The 23128-nt window shown below is 32.6% G+C and overlaps 1 protein-coding gene and 2 long non-coding RNA genes across 7 annotated transcripts; 1 reads left to right on the top strand and 2 right to left on the bottom strand.

Annotated features, from left to right (window-relative positions):
* Positions 1 to 281: 281 nt before the first annotated feature.
* On the bottom strand, positions 282 to 6425 carry LOC103491630 (uncharacterized). Its single transcript, XR_538088.3, has 3 exons — positions 6225 to 6425; positions 5296 to 5321; positions 282 to 548 (listed from the first exon to the last, which is right to left on the bottom strand). It is a non-coding gene; the product is annotated as an uncharacterized LOC103491630 (long non-coding RNA).
* A 2243-nt stretch (positions 6426 to 8668) lies between these two features.
* LOC103491624 (serine/threonine-protein kinase SRK2G-like) lies at positions 8669 to 16709 on the top strand. 5 transcript variants are annotated; one of them, XM_017045297.2, is made up of 18 exons: positions 8669 to 8803; positions 8917 to 8991; positions 9236 to 9337; positions 11707 to 11760; positions 11855 to 11947; positions 12068 to 12136; positions 12254 to 12358; positions 12456 to 12554; positions 13157 to 13388; positions 13527 to 13648; positions 13747 to 13821; positions 14063 to 14164; positions 14339 to 14392; positions 14480 to 14572; positions 14679 to 14771; positions 15032 to 15136; positions 15227 to 15325; positions 16049 to 16709. In XM_017045297.2, exons 1-18 carry the CDS (start codon positions 8684 to 8686, stop codon positions 16373 to 16375), a joined length of 2019 nt encoding a protein of 672 aa, XP_016900786.2. In that variant the 5' UTR covers positions 8669 to 8683; the 3' UTR covers positions 16376 to 16709. The 5 variants fall into 5 exon arrangements, with proteins under 5 accessions (XP_016900786.2, XP_050944261.1, XP_050944259.1 ...); XM_051088304.1 differs by lacking the exons at positions 8669 to 8803; positions 8917 to 8991; positions 9236 to 9337 and adding exons at positions 10698 to 10930; positions 11027 to 11174; XM_051088302.1 differs by lacking the exons at positions 8669 to 8803; positions 8917 to 8991; positions 9236 to 9337 and adding exons at positions 10698 to 10930; positions 11027 to 11212.
* Positions 16710 to 20526: 3817 nt separating this feature from the next.
* LOC107990956 (uncharacterized) lies at positions 20527 to 22492 on the bottom strand. The gene is made up of 3 exons (XR_007822850.1): positions 22210 to 22492; positions 20826 to 21167; positions 20527 to 20723 (listed from the first exon to the last, which is right to left on the bottom strand). It is a non-coding gene; the product is annotated as an uncharacterized LOC107990956 (long non-coding RNA).
* Positions 22493 to 23128: the final 636 nt, after the last annotated feature.

The following is a 23128-nucleotide window of genomic DNA, read 5'->3' as shown; positions in this document are numbered from 1 at the left end:
TTGTTACAAAAACAGATAGTAAAATATGAATAACTCTCATAGTACTATTAGAAATTTAGAATAAAAACAAAAAAAGCAACATGGAAAGAGAACTAGCTTCAAATATCTCTCATTGGCGTCATGTTTGAATGCAGGAGAGTTCGAGAAGGATGCATTGAAGTTTCACTTCTCATACCATATCTAGATGCATCACTGGTACATAACAAACATTAGAACCTTGAAATACAAACAAACAAAAGGAGATTAGTTATGTATTATATCTTATATTTACCGATGGGGAGTTGAAATGGCCACATTATCCGAGATAAAATTGCGGTCAATTGCTCAAATAAAACAAGCATTATAGAGTTAATACCACATGTTTAACTTCAATTTGAGAATTTAACGGTTCTAAGATATTCTTAAAAAACTGTATGTAAGTAATGTCACTAAATCACACAAACTTAAGTGTTGCTCAAAATAAAACATGTCTGTGACAACATTCATTTGAGATGCAAGCTCCACTTGAACCCGTTGGCCTTTTATTTCAACAACACTTGAAAGCCCATCTATAGATAATGGTAAGGAAAGCTAGCTGAGACCGAGAGAACAAAATCCAAAAAGAACGGGCGATGCAACATTCATTCATAAACACATAGGCGAGATGGGAGAGATGGAGGGAAGGGGGATAGAAACAGACATCAACAATTATAAATGAGAAAATACTTTAACTGTTACCAATCTATACTTTGTTGGAGCAGCCTACATCAACAATTATAAATGAGAAAACAGAATCAGAGAAAGATAACCTTCTTTTTACAATACTTCTCAAAAGAAGTGGTTCAATCGTTTCTATTTATTTCAATTGATAAAGAAAACAACGAAGCACCAAGGAAATTAAGATAAAAGAAAATGGCAAGATATAAAACAAAAGCACCAAACAAAATACAAATGTTGAAACGCCATTGCTTCCCTAAAGCATTTTCTTCAAAATATCTAGCATTGGCAAAAATGCTAACAAACAGAAATTTAAATGAAGTATTATATAGGAGTTAAAATGACCAACAGTAAATTGATAGGTAAAATGACAAACATAACAAACACTGCATGCAATTACATACTATAACAATAAATTTGCAGATCGTCACAACATTAAACAAACTTCCTTAATTTAAGTGGTTAACTATAAAACAATCTACCAATTAAAGAACCTCTTCAATTAAATACTTAAATAAAATAAACTCAAATGAGAAATGTAGGGAGAATGATAGTCATTAAAATTTTCCTCATTTCCTAAAGAGTTACTCGATAGTCTTGTAAACTTAAGAGTGTGGATATAATATTATATAATAAGTCTCTAAAGATTTTCTAACCACTCCAAATGATATATTTTGCAAGCATACAACAAAAACTAATTACAAGAAATTGTATTGAATAGCAGAATTCAAGGTAAAATATACCAATCATAAATAGTAAAATAAAATTATGTTAACAAAACTTACAGCCCAGTAATTTCTGTAACGCCCCAAAAATTTAGATAATTTTGGAGTCAGTTATCTTAATTTTGTTTATCTAGATTTAATTTATTGGGCGTTATTTTGAATCCATTTAATGAGAATTATTTGATTTATGCGGGAATTAAAATTAATTAAATATTTCTTGGATGAATATTTAATTAATTAGAGGTTTTGACACGTGGTGTTTGTTGAGTTTTTATTAAATGGTAGGTTAAGAGGATTAAGTAAAGTTGTGGATTTTTAGTGTTGTTGAAGTTGAATTTAATTAAATAATTATGGACGTTATTTAATTAAACCGTATGGTGGAAAGTTTGTTGGAGATTTGATAATTATATGTATACGTGGAAATATATATATAATTATTATGTTAAAGGAAAAGATAATTATATTTGTTGAAATATAATTATTTAAGGAAAAGATAGTTGTATTTTGGAGAAAGGATATTTATTAAAGGAGAAAAAGTAAAATAATTATATTTTGGGAAAATATAATTATTTGTAAAAGGATAATTAATTACTTTGGAGAAGATAAATAATAATTAATTATTGTGGAAGATAATTAATTATTTTGGAGAAAGATAAATAATAATTAATTATTGTAGAAGATAATTAATTATTTTGGAGGAAGATAAATAATAATTAATTATTGTGGAAAATAATTAATTATTCTGTAGAAAGATAAATCTTCTTGATTATGGAGTGGAGTTGCTATGGTTGGGTTAAGATAATTCACGTTGAAAGTTATATATATATAATTATTATGTTAAAGGAAAGGATAATTATATTTGTTAAAATATAATTATTTAAGGAAAAGGTAATTGTATTTTGGAGAAAAGATATTTGGTAAGGGAGAAAAAGTAAAATAATTATATTTTGGGAAAATATAATTATTTGTAAAAGGATAATTATTTTGGAGAAAGATAAATAATAATTAATTATTGTGGAAGATAATTAATAATTATTTTTGGAGAAAGATAAATCATAATTACTTATTGTGGAAGATAATTAATTATTTTGGAAGAAGGGTAAATAATAATTAATTATTGTGGAAGATAATTAATTATTTTGGAAGAAAGGTAAATAATAATTAATTATTGTGGATGATAATTAATTATTCTGCAGAAAGATAAATATTGATTCTGGAGTAAAGTTGTTATAGTTGGGTTAAGATAATGCATGTTGGAAGTTATAAGTGATTTATTGGAAAAGATTTGATTGATTAAAAGAATTGAGGACTTAAGTTAATTTGAGATTTTGGAGGGAAAAGTTGGTTTTGGTGGAATTGGATTTAATTGAGTATATATATATGGATATATATATATATATATATATATATATATATATATATATATATATATATGGATATATATATATATATATATATATATATATATATATATATATATTTAATTAACTATTTGGAAAAGTGAAGTTAATTATATGATGGAATCTAATTATATTTGTTTGGAAAAGAAGATAATCCATGAGGAGAGAGATGGTTGATTTGATTGGACGAAAAAGATATATATTTATGAGAGAGAATAATGGTTTAAATAAATATATATTTATTGTAGATTTTGGTGAGAGAAAAATAATAATAATAAAGAAGTATTATTATTATTACTAATGGTTATAAATGCCTAAGATTAAGGCATTTATTTAGGAAAGATAATGGGAATAAAGATATATGTATATTTTTTTTGGTATTATATATATATATATATATATCCTAAAAGGAAAAGGAAAAGGAAATAATAATAATAATAATTATTGTTATTATTTGAGTCTATAAATAGCATTGGAATGCTTAAGTTAGAAAGTAAAAGAAAAAAAAAGGTTCTTCATCTTCTTCTCTAAGATAACCCTCCGTTGTCGCAGCCGCCTCATTAGTTGAAGTTAAGATTCGTCTCTTTGGAAGCTTGAGGATTTAAAGTGATGAATTTTTCATCAAGGATAAGAGGATTTTCCAACCTCCATCTGAGTAACCTTGGTAAGCCAATAAAATTAAATTAATATTTTATTAATTTAATTTTGGATCTATTTGAGGTTTCTTTAAAGGTTCAATTGGCTAAACTTTTTAAGATTTAAATCTTGGATTTTTCCCAATCAAGGTTGAATTGGTTTCAACCTCTTTTTTTTAGAAAGTTAATTAATTTGAGAGAATTTTTGGATGTTAGCCAATTGCTAATTTCATTTAATTAAGATACTAAGTTTTCCTTTTATGATTAGGATCAAGTTAATTGGAGAATTTTTACTGTCAACTAGGGAGTACCTTGTTTGGCTAAAATCTCCAGGTAAGAGATTCTCCTACTAGACCTTCGAACTGAATTCAAGAGACCGCATGTAATTATGATTATGCATTGATGGTAGCTAAAATGCATAACTTGATGCTACTGATAATGACTGTCATTATGTTGATGATTGATGATGATGACTGATGTTATGTTAATGACTGGTAGATTGATGTTGATGATTGTTAATGCATGATATATTAATCACATGATTAAGGACGTTAAGATTAATATTCATGCCATGTTATGATGTTATGTTATGCTACATGCTATGGATAGGGTGTTCTGTTAACTTTGTCTATTAGAGTCGTACCTGCATGGGTGTCCTTCGGGATCACCACCTATTTAGGACTGTGTGGTCCGACGGGACGCCAGTCTAGCATGGATATAGATATGATTCGAGTGATTCGACGGGGTCCTCGCATCCCGATTGTCTTAGTGTTACCCCCGGGTTCACTACAGACCAGCATGTCCTAGGTGCTCCCCCGGGACACCGAAGACCAGATTTTCGTTCCTACGGGAGCGCATGTTGCACGTGTTCGGGAACGTGCCAGAGATTGGGTACCATTTTCAGGACTCTAATGGGAAGTTAACAAACACCTAGCGGGACTAGTAGTAGGTCCCTTACTGAGTATATGTTTATACTCACTCTTTCTATGTTTAACATTTCAGGCGAAGGTAAAGGTAGAGGAAAGCTGGCGAGCGACAGAGAAGGATCCGTGACATGCCATATGGGGACTCAATTTTGCTTCCGCGTTTATGTTTCAGTGTTTTAATATTCCGTTTTTAATGAAAAATTTATTCTTCCCTCGTTTCAAAAAGTGTCTCTTGTCATTGTTTCTTTTTAGTAACGACCTCAGCTTAGTATAAAGAGTTGGGTCGTTACAATTTCGATTGACAATGTCCCAGCCACTTTTATACCTCTTTTAAGTAAGACAAAAGCACTCATTTCCTCAGCCCAAATCAAATAGAAAATACATATTACAAAACTGAAAAGTTTACTAAGGGATAGATCTTCCGTAATTAATTTTTCACCTTTCTCAACCCTTCCCTTGAACAACTTTTTGAAAAAGAACATATTCAAGACCAAGCACCATAAGGCAACAAAGATCGATCAGCTCCGTTAAACAGTCAATGATAATGTATTGAAAAAAAAACATCAATAGATTTCCAAGAATGTTGTTCGAATATCAAAAAAAATCCTATCTATTGATGAATTTACTTCAGTTCATGTATATATTTTCGCAGTTCGGCTCAACCATATCAATGACCTATGAAACTCTTTAGTGGAAGGTTTTCTTAATAATGATTCAACTGTACAAATTATAGAACAGGAACGGAAGATCGTGGAATGCAATTGATAATCAAAAACCATAAAAGTGAACAATATAAAACAATTACAAATGAAGTTTGAAAATGGAAAGCAAAAAACAAAAAAGTTATAAGCCATCTAGGGAGAGAGAGATAGAAATCAACATCAATTCATAAGTGTGAAAAATGAGAACTTACTACAAGGGCCTTAGCTAAATCTCCTTCTGTAAAAAAAAAAGTACATATGTATTAAACAAAACAAAACATATTACAGGCAACACATAAATACAAAACGCCTATAGAAAACACACGCATGATCCATAAACGCCTACTATATTATGATTTCTATATTATAATACAAAATGCCTACCTTACTGCATATAATTTTTCCTGCTTCAATACATCAACAAAACTCATCCCTCAAAGTCTTAACTAAACGAATTCTTTAGAACCAAAGCATAGCTAAGTTCTTGAATTGACGAGTTCATAAAAACGTACCTAGTTTCAAATCGGTTCATGTAGATTCCGAAACACATAGGTCATATTTCTTCTAGTGAATGTGCAATGTCTAATTGATTGATCTAAACAAAGCCTTAACATAAAACTTATCGAAAATGACTTGAGTCGTAGCTGAAAAGTGATTGAAGAAGTCCAAGACTACAAAAAGAAGTTCCAAGTGTTTTGAATGAGATAATGAAACTTTTCACCTAACAAACAACTAATAGGTGTTTTTTGACACAACAAGAATTAATGCTTTTCGGGAGTTCTGGAGAATTATTATTCATCCATTAGACTACGAATGAATCTATTCGCAAGTTTTTTTTATAAATAAATCCCAGTAGAATAGTTCAAGGCATATTTCCCTAGAATATAAACAATTAAAACTAGAAGAATTCAACTTCTAGAACAATGCAACTGCATAGCGAAAAAAATTCTACAAGAAATGACAGAAAAAAATAACTAAAATTCCCTTTAATTGGATAGGAGTAGGACCAAACAATCAATTGAAATAAAACAAAATAATAGCAATAACACTACCAAACTGCCAAAAAAATGTGTCCTTCATACACGTATCGACGTAGACATAAGCAATACAATCAAAGATAAATAAGAAATGGGAAAGAAACCTTTTCTTCATTCTTCTTCTTTTTCTCAGGGTCTTCCATTTCAAGTTTTTTGTCCAGTTCCATCTAAAAATCAAACAAACCAATCACTAACCAATGTTTGTAAGATGATATAGAGTGTGAGACGGATGGGAGGAGTCTACGATCTTGTCGAAAGGCTGAGACTGCGGCAGCTGAGGGTAGCGTGGTAATGGGAGGGAGGGGGCGGCTAAACGTGAGATAGGGTTTAAATGAAAAATAATCAGACATGGCTACCGTGGTTGTTGTTCGTGGCGGCCATGGAGATGGAAAATGGAGATGGTTGTCGTCGTTCATCGTTCGTGGCTGCCATGGAGATGGTTGTCGTCATTTTGCCGTTGTTCATCGTTGGTGGCTGCCATGGTTTAGGTTAGTTTGAGATGGAAAATAGAGTTTTGAGGTAATATAGTGGAGCTGGAGAGAAAATGGGCTTTACATTTTTTAAGTTTTTAATCAATCATTTTTTTCCTTTCTCTTCGTTTAATTTAAAATAAATATCTATTATTTTATTATTTATATTTAATGATATTGAAAAACTATCTTCGATTTATGACACTGAAAACCTGTCATAAAATTGTTCAAATCCAAAAAATTGCGTCTTTTCCCTCAAAAAATGCAAATTTTTGCATTTATGACCGTTTTTTCTTCTCTCCTTTCAATTGGGGTTTTAGTGAACTGTCATAGTAGGCTGTTTTTCTTGTAGTGAATTTTTAAAACGGAAAAATCTCATAGGCCCACAATGAAAATACCAAAAAATGCCCCATCAACAACACCGTCAACAACACGCGTAATATATTTGGTACACGACTGTTTAGCTATATTTGATACACGATTGTTTAGATTTGACTATTGCTTGATACATGATCGTCTAGATTTAATTGTTTAGATTTCATTGTTTAGATTTGGGGTAGACAAATCTAAACATTTTTTTCAAGATTCTTTGTACACGATTATTTAATTTGGTTATACAATCGTTTAGATTTGATTGTTTAGATCTGGGTAGCCAAATCTAAACTATTTTTTCAATATTCTTTTGTACACGATCGTTTAGATTTGACTACATGATTGTTTAGATTTGACTTAAACAATTTTTTCAAGATTCTTTTGCTACACGATCATCTAGATTTGGTTACATGATGATTTATTTTTTGTACGATCGATTAGATTTGGCAACCCAAATATAAATGATTTTTTTTAAGGTTCTTTGGTATATGATCAAATCATTTAAATTTGGCTTTGACTATTTTTGTTACACGATTGTTTAGATTTGACTACTCAATTCTAAATGACGTTTTTTTTCAAGATTTTTTATATTTAGTATATGATCTTGAACAACCAAATAACTGTTTGAAAAAAAAACATATCTTTTATATTTGGAACACGATAGTTTGAAAAAAAAAAAAAGAAGAAAGATGATGAAAAGGAAGGACAAACATGAAACATTTAAAAAATGAGCTTTTTCATTTTGTTATACTTACCGTAAATATTTGTATGGTTTTTATATTTATGAAAATTTCTCAAATTATTATATATTTAATTTATTAAATAGTTAGGCCACATCACTTGACCTATTCAGCAATAACCCAATCATTCTTTTTGCACACTTAAAGTTTTGGAACAAATTGTAGAAAGACATTCAAGTAATCCTTACAGCGTACTAGAATCTGAACTAAAAAATCTGCTCACCAAAAAGCACCAACGGATTGTAATTTGACAATCAGACGGCTTCAGTGACTGTGGTTGTGCAGTTTCGTCGAAAAACAAAAGACGAGGATGATTGATGGTAAATTCGTTTGAAATGAAATCGGACTTTTAGATGATGAAGATGTTGACTTCATAGAAATTCAATGAACGGAAGCTTCTCCGGTCAAAATTTGATTTATATATGCTGATCCTTATTACTATTTCAAAATTAGAAATGCAGCAAATGGATTATTTAGAATCTTGAGTGACTAAGGAATCGCTAATTTCAAACGTCCAGAACACAAACACATTTTACCCATTTTTTATGGACGTGTGGCACAACTAACTCAGCAGAGCAAACAGAAATTGTATGTTTGATTTTAGAATTTTCGTGTGATTATGTGAATATTTGATGTTACATTCAAAAATTGTTTATTTAAATGTGTAGATTATTCCATTTTCCACGAACTTGTTGGTTGAAGTCAATGTAAAGCATCGTCACCCATCAAAGAAAGAAACAGTACTTGTGAGAGTGAGAGGGGAGGAGATTGATATTGGAACAAATTACAAAACCAAGTAAAAACAAATACAAAAAAAAAAAAAAAGTCAAAATTTGATGACATGGGAATTGGAACAAGACAAGTGAAAAACATTAATAAAAAATGGTAGAGAGCTAGCCCATTTGTTGATTTCTGGGGAAGGCCTATATTTTGTATTTTGAAGCTATATTGCTATTGATTTTTGTTTCTTGTGGTTTAGAAATGGAGAAGTACGAAGTTGTTAAGGATTTGGGTGCTGGAAGTTTTGGCGTTACTAAACTTTTGAAGAACAAACACACCAAAGAGCTTGTTGTGATGAAGTTTATAGAACGTGGTCCAAAGGTTTAATTTTCTTTCCTTTATACCCTTTTCAAGTCAAACCTTAGTTTTGATTTGTTTGTTTCTAATTATTATACGGAGGATTTTAATTTGATGGTTTTATTGTGTATTCATAGATTGACAAGAACGTGGGAAGAGAGATTATTAACCATCGATTGCTTCAGCATCCAACTGTAATTGGTTTTAAGGAGGCAAGTTTGCTTACTTATTTATTTATTTATGGGTTTTAAGGATTACTTAATTATAATCCAATATCATGTTTGCTATGCTATGTATGTCAAAATTTAAAATTCCCATTATTGAGAAATTGAGGGAGGTGTGTGTGTTGGTATTATTTTAGATTTATAAGAAGAAAGAGTGGAAATTATGAGAGAAATTGATATGAAGATGAAGTTGAAGTTGAAGTTGAAGTTGGGTTTTAATTAAGAATTGCAGGCTGTTTTAGGGGCGACGCATTTGGGTATCGCGATGGAATACGCTGCTGGGGGAGAGCTTTTCGACAAAATTTGCAATTGTGGACGTTTTAGCGAAGATGTGGTGTAATATCTCTCTCTTTTCTCTCTCTCATACACTATCATCATTTGCTACCCAACCCCTTCCCATTAATTAATAACAAGGGAACATTCAATTCCTAAATTAACACCTACTTGCCTAAATCACATTCAAGTAATATAATATATAGCACAACCCTAAAATATAATTACAATAAACACTAAAAAGTTCATTTCCAACCACTCTTTCGCATGCTTCTTCGCCATTTACTCAACTTGAAAGTTATCATCCATAGCAACTATATCTCTAGTATTACTAATAGCCAATGATAACTGCTATCGGTTGTAATACTGGTAGTTACTCTCAATGATAACTTTTATATTTTCCACCACTATGAATTCTCCTTCTTAGTTTTTTTTTTAAACCGAAGGTTATCATTAATAGTAGCTTTCAGTCTTAGCAATTGATACCTACTATAAATTATTGTAACTGATAGTTGTTATTAGTGTGGTCACAAGTAAAAACAAAGTGTTAAATCCCATGACTCGAGTTAAATTAAATAATTTTTTCTTTATGTATCTTTGCCTCACTCTCCAAACTTAAGTAGTCTAGGATAACTGCTCAGTCATCCACAAAGAGTCATATTTATGATAAAAAAGCAAACAATTGAAGCAAGTAGAAATGATGATGTGATGCGAATTGAGTGAAATGTGAATATTGGAGTATTGATTCTTCTTGATTTCAAATAATCAAATCGCCTATTAATGCGTAGAAGTTGCAGTTTAGACATTCTCACTTGGGACTTTAAGTTGGCATCCATTAAATCACACTAACTTCAAGCTAGATAAGACCTCCTAGACTGATCTCCATTAATGAGCATTAAGATCAAAGACAAACTAAGCAATCAATCGATATCCACCGTTTAACTGATCAATTTATTAAAGTTACCTAAGTTAGAGAAATGTTTCTTAATTGTAACCCCTAATCGATATTACAACCTAACTTCCTTGCTACTAGGTGATCTTCTCCTAAATTATTAGGGGCTGTTTGAGGGGAAGAATTGGAGTATGGAAGGTTAGTGATATAATAAAACTAGTGTTATGATAAATCTAGTTTTAACATAACATGTGTTAAAAATGTAGTTTAATGATAAGATGTGTTTGGGAGAAGGATTTAAAAAGAGAAGTTGAAGAGATAGAGTTATAAAGAGTTGAAAAATATTTAAAAAGAAGAAGAGAGAGGCAAGAAGAGTTATAATAATTCTAAAATAAGGGTTATGATAACCCTTTCCCAAATAAGGGTTGGGTTAACTATAACCCAATCCAATAATGATAATTCTTGGAGCAAATGACCCCTTAGGTACTATAGAAGAGAAAATTTAAGACGATGAATTGAACTATGGTGATGGATTTATCAGATACTTACACAAGCAAGATTGAAGAAGAAATTCAAGGTAAGCATTCATAACTTGCAGATTTCATAATGATCAACACAAGAATCTCAAAGGAAGAAAATCAGTACTCCTAAATACAAACTAAGTTATACTTCTTAGCCACGCAATATTTTGATTTAAAGAGCAGTAAATCTAAATCTTCAACAAAGATGGAAGACTGTTCAAATACAAAATTAAAGGATTGGGTAAAGTCAGCTCTCCCTAATTTGTACACAAAGTGTTTTTTATACAGAATAATCGATAAGGCAACGTAGCATTTACCATTTCTTATCAATGCATAGGGTTACACGAGCTGAGGGCCGCAACGGTTACATGCGTGCATCACTTCCGTCAATGTTTTGAGCGCCGCAGTGCAACAATTGAGCACCACGGCAGCTTGGACTATGCATCCAAGACATCCCTCTGGGAAAAAGCACTGCATCCCTTGGGGTGATTCACGTCTCCTTTTTTCCCTTGGCCCATTTTAGGTTCGATTTCAATTCAATAAGCATCGTTTCGCATTAAGTTGGCTGATCAACCCCTTGGACTTCGAATATCTACAAAATCAAAGGGCCAAAAGTGATTACTACATAGCAAATTGACAACACAAGGACAATTGACGTTCCCTTGTGCTATTTGGGTGTAATTTTCCTGTAATAGTATTATATCATTCAATACTTTCTTCACTTGTAGGTTTGATATAAGGAAAAACTAAACAAGTGGAAATCTAATTTTAATTAGGGACATTATGCAAAGGTTTGTAAAAAGAACATCTCTAGACTACATGCTCTGACTTCTAGATTAAAAGCAGTGGATTGGAAACTAAAACACCTCTGTTATCTCTCGAAGATGGTTTTAGAATGTTGAAGGGTTCTTAAGCATTAAGGGGCGCACCATGAACTACGAGTGGGGTTCAATACCCTAGAAAAAGAATTGCTAGCATCGTGAGATTCTTTTAACTCTGTGGTCTTATTTGTTACAGGCAAGATTTTTCTTCCAGCAATTGATTATTGGAGTCAATTATTGCCATTCAATGGTAGAATCAAAAACATACTAAGCCTCATATATATATGGTTTCTTTTAACTCCATATATACTAAGCCATATTTTGTTTGACACGATGCTTTGCAGGAAATATGTCATAGAGATTTGAAGCTCGACTATATCCTTTTAGAAGAAAGCAAAGCCCCACGGTTGAAGATCTGTCATTTTGGCTATTCCAAGGTCTTTTATTAATTATGGGAATTTTATTTGCTCATTCCAAGTTAATATGTTGTTTCTTTCATATTTTCTCTATACTCGCTACTTAATTATGTGTCGTTATTCTGTCAATTTGTTATGTAGTCATCTCTTTTGGGTTCTCCATCATACGCTGCACCGGAGGTTCTATCTCAAGAACACTATAATGGAAAGGTATAGACTTTTCCACATTTCAGATAATCCAACTGCAATTAGTAGGAAAAAAAGAAAAGATTCTGTAAATTCAAACTCCAAAATGCCTTTATTGGCTTCTGTTTCGTCATGTTTTAGATAGCAAATATATGGTCATGTGGAGTTATTCTGCATGTTATGTTGGTGGGTGCATATCCTTTCGAAGACCAAGATGATCCTAGAAACTTTCAGAAAATTATTCAGGTCCAGTCCAGTGCAGTACTTACCCTGTTGTACTTGTATTGTATAGTTTCTTTAAGCGATCGTCTTTCTCACATTTGTTTTTTTTGTTGTTCTGCAGCGAATAAAGGCTGCACAGTACAAAATACCAGTCAATGCTCACATATCTGAAGAATGTCGACACCTTCTCTCTCGCATCTTTGTTCGAAACCCGTCAAAGGTATTTTTATATTTGGCAAAAACTAGTATGTTTTTGTCGTTTCCTTAATTACTTCGAGTTCTATTCTTTTCAAAATCACCTCCATTTTGTTGGTTTTGTATTTTGATATTCTGAACTATAAATTCCAAAAGGGCAGCATCGTAGTTTTAGCTGGGGACTTAATTAGAATAGCCTTCATACACCCCTAAACATTTATATTTAATGTAAAAAATACAATATTTATCTTTAATTACTTTGTAAGTTTTGTTTTTCGTTATGTCTTTTACTATCTGAATTCATTTTTTATTAGTTACATAGTTTGGAGATATAAATAATAATGAATTAGATTAAGGTCAGTTTCTTTACTGGGAAATTTGGGATTCTCTCCATTCTACAAAGAGATTCCATCTTCTTCTTATTATTTCATTTCATTCTAAAATGAGTACACACACCACTTAGTTTCTTTTTTAATTAAAAAAAGATTGCTTACTAATTATGAGAAAACTTTAGTTTTTTAAATGTAGTTGTCACCTCCTTTTTACCCAGTATGTACTTTCATTAAAGATGTTGGGTTACATCGCTTGTCTTCCATGTATTTCTCAATTCTCAACACAATACCACAGAGAATTTCACTCAAAGAGATCATGAGTCACCCATGGTTCCTAAAGAATTTGCCAAGGGAACTGACAGAATCAGCCCAAGCCATCTATTATCAGAGAAATAAGAAAGCAGCTGACTTCACTCTTCAAAGTATTGAAGAGATCATGAAGATCGTGGGGGAGGCGAGAAACCCGCTCCCTTCTTCGGCAACCATTAAAATCTTCAGAAGGGGTATTGAAGAGGACGATGAAGAAGGTGAGGGAGAGAGCTGGAATTGAAATTGAAACAAGACAAAATAATAATGATGATGATGATGATGATGATGATAATAATAAAGTTAGAATGTTTGAGGTCTGATGAACATAAACATATGGACTTGATTATTTTGTGCAGATATGGATAATTATGAAGCTGTCAAGGAGTTGGGCGCTGGAAATATTGGTGTTGCTAGACTTTTGAGACATAAACACACCAAACAACTTGTTGCCATGAAGTACATAGAACGTGGTCATAAGGTTAATTCTAATCATTCATTTTTTGGCTTTCAAAATTATCCTTGTTTTTTTTTTTTTTTTCTTTTTTTTTTTTTTATAATGCTTATTTGTATTGGCAGATTGATGAGAATGTTGCAAGAGAGATTATAAACCATCGATCGCTTCAACATCCAAATATAATTCGTTTCAAGAAGGCAAGTTTCTCTTTACTTTGTAAGGATTTTCTTTAATCTATCATCATCATGTAATTGCCAAAGTTTTGGTAACATTTGTGCAGCAAAATGTGTGTGGCTTTGTTGTAATTTCCATGTAAAAAGTTTGATTCTCATCAGTGAGAGATGGATGGACTTGTTGGTATTAAATGAATCAAATTTTATCGAGATTAAAAAGCTGGGGAACTGAAAAATGAATTTGAAGCATACGTTGAATTTCCAGGTTGTTTTAACCCCGACGCATTTGGCGATAATGATGGAATATGCTGCTGGAGGAGAACTTTTTGAAAGAATTTGCAAAGCTGGACGATTTAGCGAAGATGAGGTCTCTTATCTACTCTCTCTCTCTCTCGTACTCTATGAATGTTTGGAGATACCCTCCGAGGTTGAGATTGAAAACTTAATTACTCAAAACCTTTGATATCTCTTTAAGCTGACTTCGGTGTATGGAGGCCTTAGCTTTGTGAAATTGGTAACTCTTTGATCTGACATTTTACAGGCAAGATATTTCTTTCAGCAGTTGATTTCAGGAGTCGATTATTGTCATTCCATGGTAGAATAAAAGACATTCAAAGCCTCATGCAGTTTTATTTCTCGTTTATAAATATTATGCGACATTTTATGTGACAATCGTTTGCAGCAAATATGTCATAGAGATTTGAAGCTGGAAAACACCCTTTTAGATGGAAGCCAAGCCCCACGCTTGAAGATCTGTGATTTTGGCTTCTCCAAGGTATTTGAGTTTGACAATTTCGTTTGCTCATTTCAATTAATTAGTAGGTTCTTTCTTTCATATTTCTTTATTTTTATGCTACTACATTGTTAATTTTTTTCTGTAGTCATCTGTGTTGCATTCAAGACCAAAATCAACTATTGGTACTCCAGCATACATAGCACCAGAAATTCTATCTGGACCAGAGTATGATGGAAAGGTGATTATGCAAAAGGAAGCTGAATAACATTTCATATATACTTTTGTTGCAAGATACATTCTAGATGACTGAATACATTTTGAACATGAACACTAGAGTATGCTAATGAGAAAGATTTGCAGTTTGTTTCCTTTAAGCAAATAAAAAATGATTAATGTTGTTACTGTATCATTAGAACAATTAAAAAACAGATTCTCTTCATTCAAACTTTTAACTCTGAAATGACGTACTTTTATTATTTTCTCTTGGGTCGTATTTAGTTAGCAGATGTATGGTCGTGTGGAGTTACTCTCTATGTTATGTTGGTTGGTGCATATCCTTTTGAAGACCAGAACGATCCTAGAAACTACCGGAAACTTATTCAGGTCCCTTGCTTGCTCCTTTCTGTAGTAATTTCAGTAAAGTAAACATCTCTTATATCCTCACTTCTTTTTTTTTTTTTTGTCGTTCTGCAGCGAATAATGTCTGTACAGTATAAAATACCAGACCATGTTTACGTATCTCAAAATTGTCGACACCTGCTCTCTCGTATCTTTGTCCAAAATCCGTCAAGGGTATTTTTCTATCACAAACTAAAATGTTTTCTTCATATCCTTAATTATATAGAGGTCTAATTAATACAAAATTATCTTCATTATGTAATGTGAGTTTTATTTTCAGTATCTGAATTGATTTTTAAGTTTCATGATATAGATACAAGTAATAATTACACAAAGACCCATCTCTTTACTGGGAAACTTGGACAAGTATTTTAGCTTTTAGTTTTTTTTAAAGGCTTGTACATAAAACTCTCTCTCACTCTCTCTTCTTATCAGTTTTGTGATAGTTCTTGAAATATCTGAAAAATTTTGTATTCCAAACTCACTCACTAGGTAATAATCTAGTTTTGCAGGAAACAAGCCAATACAAGATTTCTAGCAGCTAGTTTAGAGTTTCAAAATGTAGAAAGAAAACAAGTCACGCCTTTAATTTCAACAATTCAAATTATTATTCCTATTTATAGGCTCTACCAAAAGGCTCAAATTCAAGATTTGATTGATATTTAATATAAATATGTTGAAATCCTTTTTGTCTAGATAGTTTGACTTGAATCCTACTCTCAGTTCAAGTAACACCTAGATAAATGAATTTCTTTGTCATGGATTCTTTTCATTCTGCAAAGAGATTCCGTGCTTGATCTCTTTATTTCATTCTAAAATGAATACTTATCTTCATCAAGATGTTGAGTGATACCGCTTGTTTTCCATTTAATTTATACTCTTGGTGTAAAACGACAGAGAATTTCAGTAAAAGAGATCAAGAGTCATCCATGGTTCTTAAAGAACTTGCCAAGAGAATTAACAGAGTCAGCCCAAGCCATCTATTACAATAGTGATAACCCAAGCTTCTCTGTTCAAAGTTTTGACGAAATCATGAAAATCTTAGGGGAAGCGAAAAAGCCGCTCCCACCATTGACAATTGCCAAGGCCTTCAGATGGGGAATTGAAGAAGAGGATGATGAAATGCTAGAAGAAGAGGAGGAAGAAGACGAACACGATGAGTATGCTAAGAGGGTGAAAGAAGTTCATGCCAGTGGAGAATACTTAGTTAGAAGTAGAACATAACATAGAATGGTGTGTCATTATCATATTGTGGTTTGTTGTTGTTATGTACATAGTTGCGTTAAAGTGTTTACATATTTTATGTGTATGTAGTCGTGATGGATGGGGTCTTTTGCAATATAGTTATAGAGACGATTGCCACAATGGGCCCCATTGGTTTGATTAGTTAGGACACCCATAGAGCCAATGATATCTACGCGGTTTTCTTGCGAATAATGTGTGAAAGATAGTGCCACACTATGTAAAAGAAATGTGAATTAGCTAGGATATGTCCCCAGATTCATTTCAGGTTATTTAGTTGATATATTACTGTCTTGCACATTTTGATGCTTCAAAATTGGTGTTCAACGCCGGCAGAGGAAGAATTAAAAAGTTCTATTGAGTCTAATCTGAGTTTCAAAGTTTTGAATTGAATGTGGCTTCCTCAAAGCACATGAAGGATGAAAAGATTTGGCCTCAAGATTTCTTCACAAGGGATGTGCTTAAATGTTTCTACTTATGGATCTGACTTGTGCTTAACATTGAAGATTGAATGATTAGTATGCTATTTAGAATTTTCTTTGTCTTGTTCTATTTTTGCTTTGGAATAGCAGAATACTAAGTTAGCATGGTGAAAAGCACTTAAAAAGTACTTTATTTTCCTTTTATTTACTGTTCATTTTACTTAATACCCTTTGAATTTGAATTGATACAGTTTGCCTAGTAAACACTACAAGAAATTTGACCGTTAATGTCAGTCGAAAACTAACATCAAAGAAGATGTTATTAAAGATATATGAAGTCATTCACCTTTTATGTTGATTTTCGACCAACTTTAATATTATTGTCGCTTTTCGCTTGACATCAAACATCTTTACCAACGCATTCTTCAATATTAGTCATCTAACCAAAATGAAATGAATTGTCCGACATTAAAAATGGGTGCTAATTTCATTTTCGCCATTAAATGTCTATCATCATATGCAATTAAAATATATAAAAAATTATTTGTTCTAATTGTGTGTGTCGGGATGTGATCGAGATGTAGAGCTGCCGGCGTCGTCGATTATTTAATTTAATAAATAAAAGGTTCGGGGTCACCACCAACCATAGTAAAGTGTGATTGGTAAAAAAATATTGTTCTACATAAATTCAAATTTAGATTTAAGAGTTGGTGTAATTGGTAAAAAAATATTGGTCTACGTAAATTCAGATTTAGGTTCGGGAGTCGGTGTATAAGAAAAGTGTTAGTGTTGTGTATAGGGAAGGTGTTAGCACCCTACAACTTTTAAACTAAATTACGTAGGTTCACTAAATAAGGTTTTTATTTGTTTTTTTTTAAATGTCTCCTGGTTATCAATTCACATCTAAAAAAAAGCTAAACATGAATTGATAATTTTAGGTGTGAGAGCCATTAGAAACATGAAATTTATTTTTTTGTATCAAAAGGTGATTTTTTTCTATTTAACTTAAATACTAAAATATCAACCATGACTCATCATTCGCTGGGTTTGTCGAACCCTCGAATACTATATCTCCTAAGTTCTTAAGTCGCTCAATACCATATTTCTTTTTAGGATCTCTAGATGTTGATCCCATTATCCTTATAAACCTTTGGACAAATTTATGATATTGTTCCTTTTCACTCTCAGCTTGTATCAGAGTGCTAGATTCCTCCTCAAATTGTTCCTAGGTAGAACGACCTCGAACCCCGTCCTAATCTTGCTTGCTAATGTGTAATCTTGAACTTAGTGTTTAATGTTGCGTATGTCTATATCTAATTCTAAGCGATGAGGCATGGTCATTGTATGCAAGATGCTCTTTATCTCTCTCGTCCTCGCATAATTACCAAGTCCTTATTGAGTACAAATTTTTCTATTGCTTGCCCAAGTATAAGCGAAATAATAAGTTTCCTGGGTAATCTAGGGTCGAACATAGGAAATTGATATTAAAGCTTAGTTCTAAGGTTTACTCTTCATTTAGGCGATATAATATAACTATACAGTATAAAGTAAAGGTGTGTGAATAAGTTAAACTACTATCTACACTAGATAATTGTAAAAGGGGAAATAAGAATGATGGCGAGGATGGATGTGCAAACTAACTTGTTGTAAGAAAAGGTGAAGGAAGGACTCCGCGTTATTAGGCGATTTAGCCATGTGGCAGCCTTGATGTGATATAGACTAGTTAACTAGCTTATGATTAAGGCGAGCACCACTCAGTGCCTTAAACGCCACGCTTGCTCCCTCTCGAGATGCAAATGAAAAAGCTCGATTAAGCAAGATCTATCTAGAAGAGTTTACTTACAAGACTTATTACACTTCTCTTTTAAGGGCGACAACCTCTTGGTGCCAAATACCCACACGTGTTCTCTTTTCGAGACATAAATGATGGAAGTTATCTCATAGAGGTGAAATTTGTCTTTAAACCCCTCCTTGCATGCGTTAGCCATATCCTTGCTACTTGCTCTCTCGAATAGTTGGCGACATACACTGGTCAAGTGATGATTATAGCTCAACTAACACGATAAGCTTTATAAGCTAAGCTTCATATCAAGAACTTATCACAAGACTAAGCTACAGATAACACATTGACAAATGAAGAGAGAAGGAGTGATAGATTGAAAAGATATAATTATGAAATGTATTAAAGAATATTGGTCGTAGGCCACTGTACAATGTAAACACATATTTTACAAAGAAATACAAAAATGGAAGGTAAAGGGAATGACTTTACAAGTTAGGGGAAAGAAAGATGGAATATTCTCTACTCTGACTCTAAGCTTTCACTTGCAGACTGACTGGAGAAAAGGAAGATGACTTTTGCAGACGGTGGAAAGGCTACTTGTGAAAACTTCAACATAATCAGTTTATTCATAAAATATATTTAGCTAACACTTTGTTAGAACCTTGTCTCAATTATATATATACCTTGTATCAATTGTCGGCATGGTGGAGTTAACAAACACCAAGAAGTGAAAGAAAGAGCTAGCCATCGACTACATAAATCGATAGAGAGCTCTAAGCCTGAATTTTGAAGACAAGCTTACAAAACTGTCTTTAGTGGAGATGTGCACCCAAGGCATGCACTGAGAGCTTCTTCACATCCTGTAGAGAATAAAACCCCGTACGTTTGGAGAGTTGGCAACTCACGCCCATGATATGGAGCTAAATAATACAAACAAAGAAGCAAAAGTAGATGATCCTAACTACTGTAAGTACCCTTGGGTCATTAGTCACCCTGTTGGATATTTCGTGTTGAAGGAACTAATTCTAAAGTTGTCTCATGAAAAGAAGATCGAGTTGGATATTGATGAAATAACTCAGACAAATCATGTTGTAGTTGAGATGACTTCAAGTGTTTTGCCATCAACAAAGCTTTATGATCAAAGAAAAAGCTTGATTCAGTTTGAGACTTTCAAACCTATAATTGATCGATTCAAACAAAAGATCGTGATAACAGACTCCCAAAACAAAGAAGAGCCTGTTGAAGATGATAGCAAAGGATGGATAGTTGTGACTCGTGAAAAGGAAGACAACCAAATTTCATTCAAAAGGAGTCGCACTGCCATTAAAAGCATGGAAAATGAAGCAACTCTCACAAAAAGAAGAGGAAAAGAAACAAGAAGACGTGGTTTATTTTTGGGTACATTGTTTATTTTCGATCGACCTGCTCAAGTTTTACTAAATCTAAGAGCTACTCATTCATTTGTTTCTAGTGTTTTTTCTTTGGGTTTGGGTAGAAAGTTAGAACCCTTAGAAGAGAATGTATTTATTTACACTATGGTTTGTCATGTTATGGTTATTAGGCACTCTTATCGAGTTTGGGAGGTAGTAATTGACGGTGTGAGCATGACTGTGGAATTGTTACGGCAAGAAATGCAAGAGTTTGATGTTATCTTAAGCATGAATTTATTTCCTAAGTATCATGTGTCACACCCCCTCCGGACTACTTGCTAGCTTAGACCGAAAGATGGCATGAAGCCGACGGACAACGCTTTTCTTTACCTGTATCTGTCAAGTCTGCTTAAAACTTTAATATGATGAACTTGCCAACCTCGTATATAAACTATTATACATACACACAACGCAACGAATCCTAGACTAATCATATACATGCATGAAATGTATCTCGGAAATAACTAATTTCACAAGTAAACCTAGAGACACCTTAACTAAAATATAACCAACAAAGGTTTATACAACCACAGCTCCTAAAGTTTACACAAACTATGGAGTATCTATATCATACAAAGATATATACATTATAATACAACAGACTCTGTGCACAACTCTAACCACGTACTGGCAATCGATATCGAAACTTCAGCAGACTAAGGCAGTCTATCAGGCACTGGAAACTCGATCTCTACCTGAAAAGTGTGTAAAACATTTTGGAAGGGTAAGCTATAAAGCTTAGTGAGTGACTCAGTTTAAAACTAGAAATTTAAAAGTAAGAGCACGTGAAAGCTTACACTTATAAATTTGTTTATACAAGTCGTAAACATAGACGTATAATCGTAAGAATAGCTTCCTTAAATACTCAGTATATACATCATTGAAATCTAGCAAGGCCTATCAAGTATATCAAAATATTTTAACTAACATGACAAATCTACGTTGTGTAGGGTACACCCAGTACAACAACATTTACAAGCTCTACGATGTAGTGGGGCCCGCCCAACACTCTCATCGTCTTCATCGTAGTGGGTCCCATCCAGCACTCATGACAACATCGTTGTTACAGAGTACACTCAATGTCAACAATGGAATCTAACTTGTGTGCACACGGTACCATATAGCCTCGGGCTCAACACCTTAGTCACGTAGTTAATAGAAACATCAGAAAAATCGTATGAAAACATTAAAACATGTTTGCTATCCTTTTCTTTTGTAAAGCTTAAACTTACTTAGATTATTCGTGAAAAGTTGTAGTTCTTAAAACAAAACTTGGTAACTCATACTTTGTTTGAAACACAGTGGTGCAAATAATTTCTAGATATTCAATAATCATGTGCTAGCATAAACATTCAGTAAGAATTCTAGTCTCGAAACTCATACTTGAAAATAATCATGGACTTCAAATGATATTCAATGCTTTGTAAATAAACGTGTACATCAGTCAACCATAGTAAATATTTAGGAAAAAGAAAATATTTTTAAAAACTGGTTTTGGTCACTCACAGTCTTGGACTAGTTTCCCGATGTGTAAATCTGACCTATTTCCTCTTGGCCTGTCAAACAACTAGAACCAAGTATTAGAAACCTAAATATTACGATATTCAAATTTTATGTTTAACATGGCTTACTAAGGATAATGCTAAAGAAGTCCATCTTAAAAACAATAAACCATACTTAACACACTTCTCGGATTTTTTTACATTCGCAGCACAAAATTCAAATGATCATAACTCTTCCAATACTTAATCAAAATGAGATTTCTTTATATCAAAATCTTAACTTTGAGGTCCTCTGAAACTTACCTCAAGACAAGTAAATCTGATTCCTTGTGAATAAACTTAGATAACCCTCGAAACAGAACAACTTCAATAATCGTGCGCACACAACCCCTTTAACTTGTTCCACAATTTAACTTATTTTTAGTCGTTTTCGGTTCACAATTTCTTCATGAAAGTTGTAGTAAATTGAATAAGATTTCTAACCATACCAAATAGATATCCTAACTCTACCAGTACTCTAAAAAAAATAAGAAAAACCAGAGACCTCCTGAAATCGCGTGAAAACCAGCTGCCCTATTTGCTTCATAAAAAATCACCTAATGAACATCCGAATTTGCTCAAACTTTCTTCTTAAAATTTGTTTGAAAATGAACTATCTTTCATTAAATGTAAACCTCACCTCTTAATTCGTCTTGTGTAGCTTAGAATCAACTGAACATTAGAGGTGTGTTGTGTGAATCAATTTTTGCCAAGGATGAAGCTTTGCTTGCAATTCCCTTTCTTTCTTCAACAAAACTTCTTGAAATTCTTCTTCTTCCTTTCTCAATCTTCTTCCCTTTGAAATTCCTCTGAAATTTGGTGTAGAAATGGTGAAGAAAGTGGTGGAAATGGATGGAGAAAACCTTGGCGGTGGAGGGAAGAGAAGAAGAAAAGTAAAATGAAAATTTTCTTCTTCTTTTTCCTTCCTTTATCCTTTCTTTTCTTTTTTCTTTATTTTACTTAATAAAAACATTATATATATATATATATATATATATATATATATATATAATTTCCATTTTTTTATTCCTTTCACATAAAAAAAATAAAATAAAATAAACCAAGAAAATATCAGGTTTACAACTTACCTTCCCCTTAGAAAATTTCGTCCTCGAAATTTAGAATGTCCTAAACTGAAAAGTATCGGGTATCTCTTCTTCATCTGATCTTTCGATTCCCAAGTTGCCTCCTCCACTCCATGATGTCTCCACAAAACGTTTATAAGTGGAATCGTCTTATTTATCAAAACTTGTTCCTTTCTGTCGAGAATCTGAACTGGTTCTTCAACATAACTCAAATCTTCTTTCAATTCCACTAGTTGCTCTTGCAACACATGTGATGGATCTGGTATATATTTCCTTAACATGGATACATGAAAAACATCATGTATTCGTGCAAGTTCTATAGGCAACTCAAGTCTATACGCTGCTGGTCCCAATCGTTCCGTTATCTGATACATCCCAATATATCTAGGACTTAACTTACCTTTCCTTCTGAAACGAATAACACCTCGCGATGGAGATAACTTCAAGAAAACTTGATCTCCAACTTGGAATTCT

This window comes from Cucumis melo, chromosome 8 (genome assembly GCF_025177605.1).
Source record: "Cucumis melo cultivar AY chromosome 8, USDA_Cmelo_AY_1.0, whole genome shotgun sequence".
NCBI classification, from domain to species: domain Eukaryota; kingdom Viridiplantae; phylum Streptophyta; class Magnoliopsida; order Cucurbitales; family Cucurbitaceae; genus Cucumis; species Cucumis melo.
Note: the sequence above shows the minus strand (reverse complement) of the source record. Positions and strands in the feature narration are given on the sequence as shown.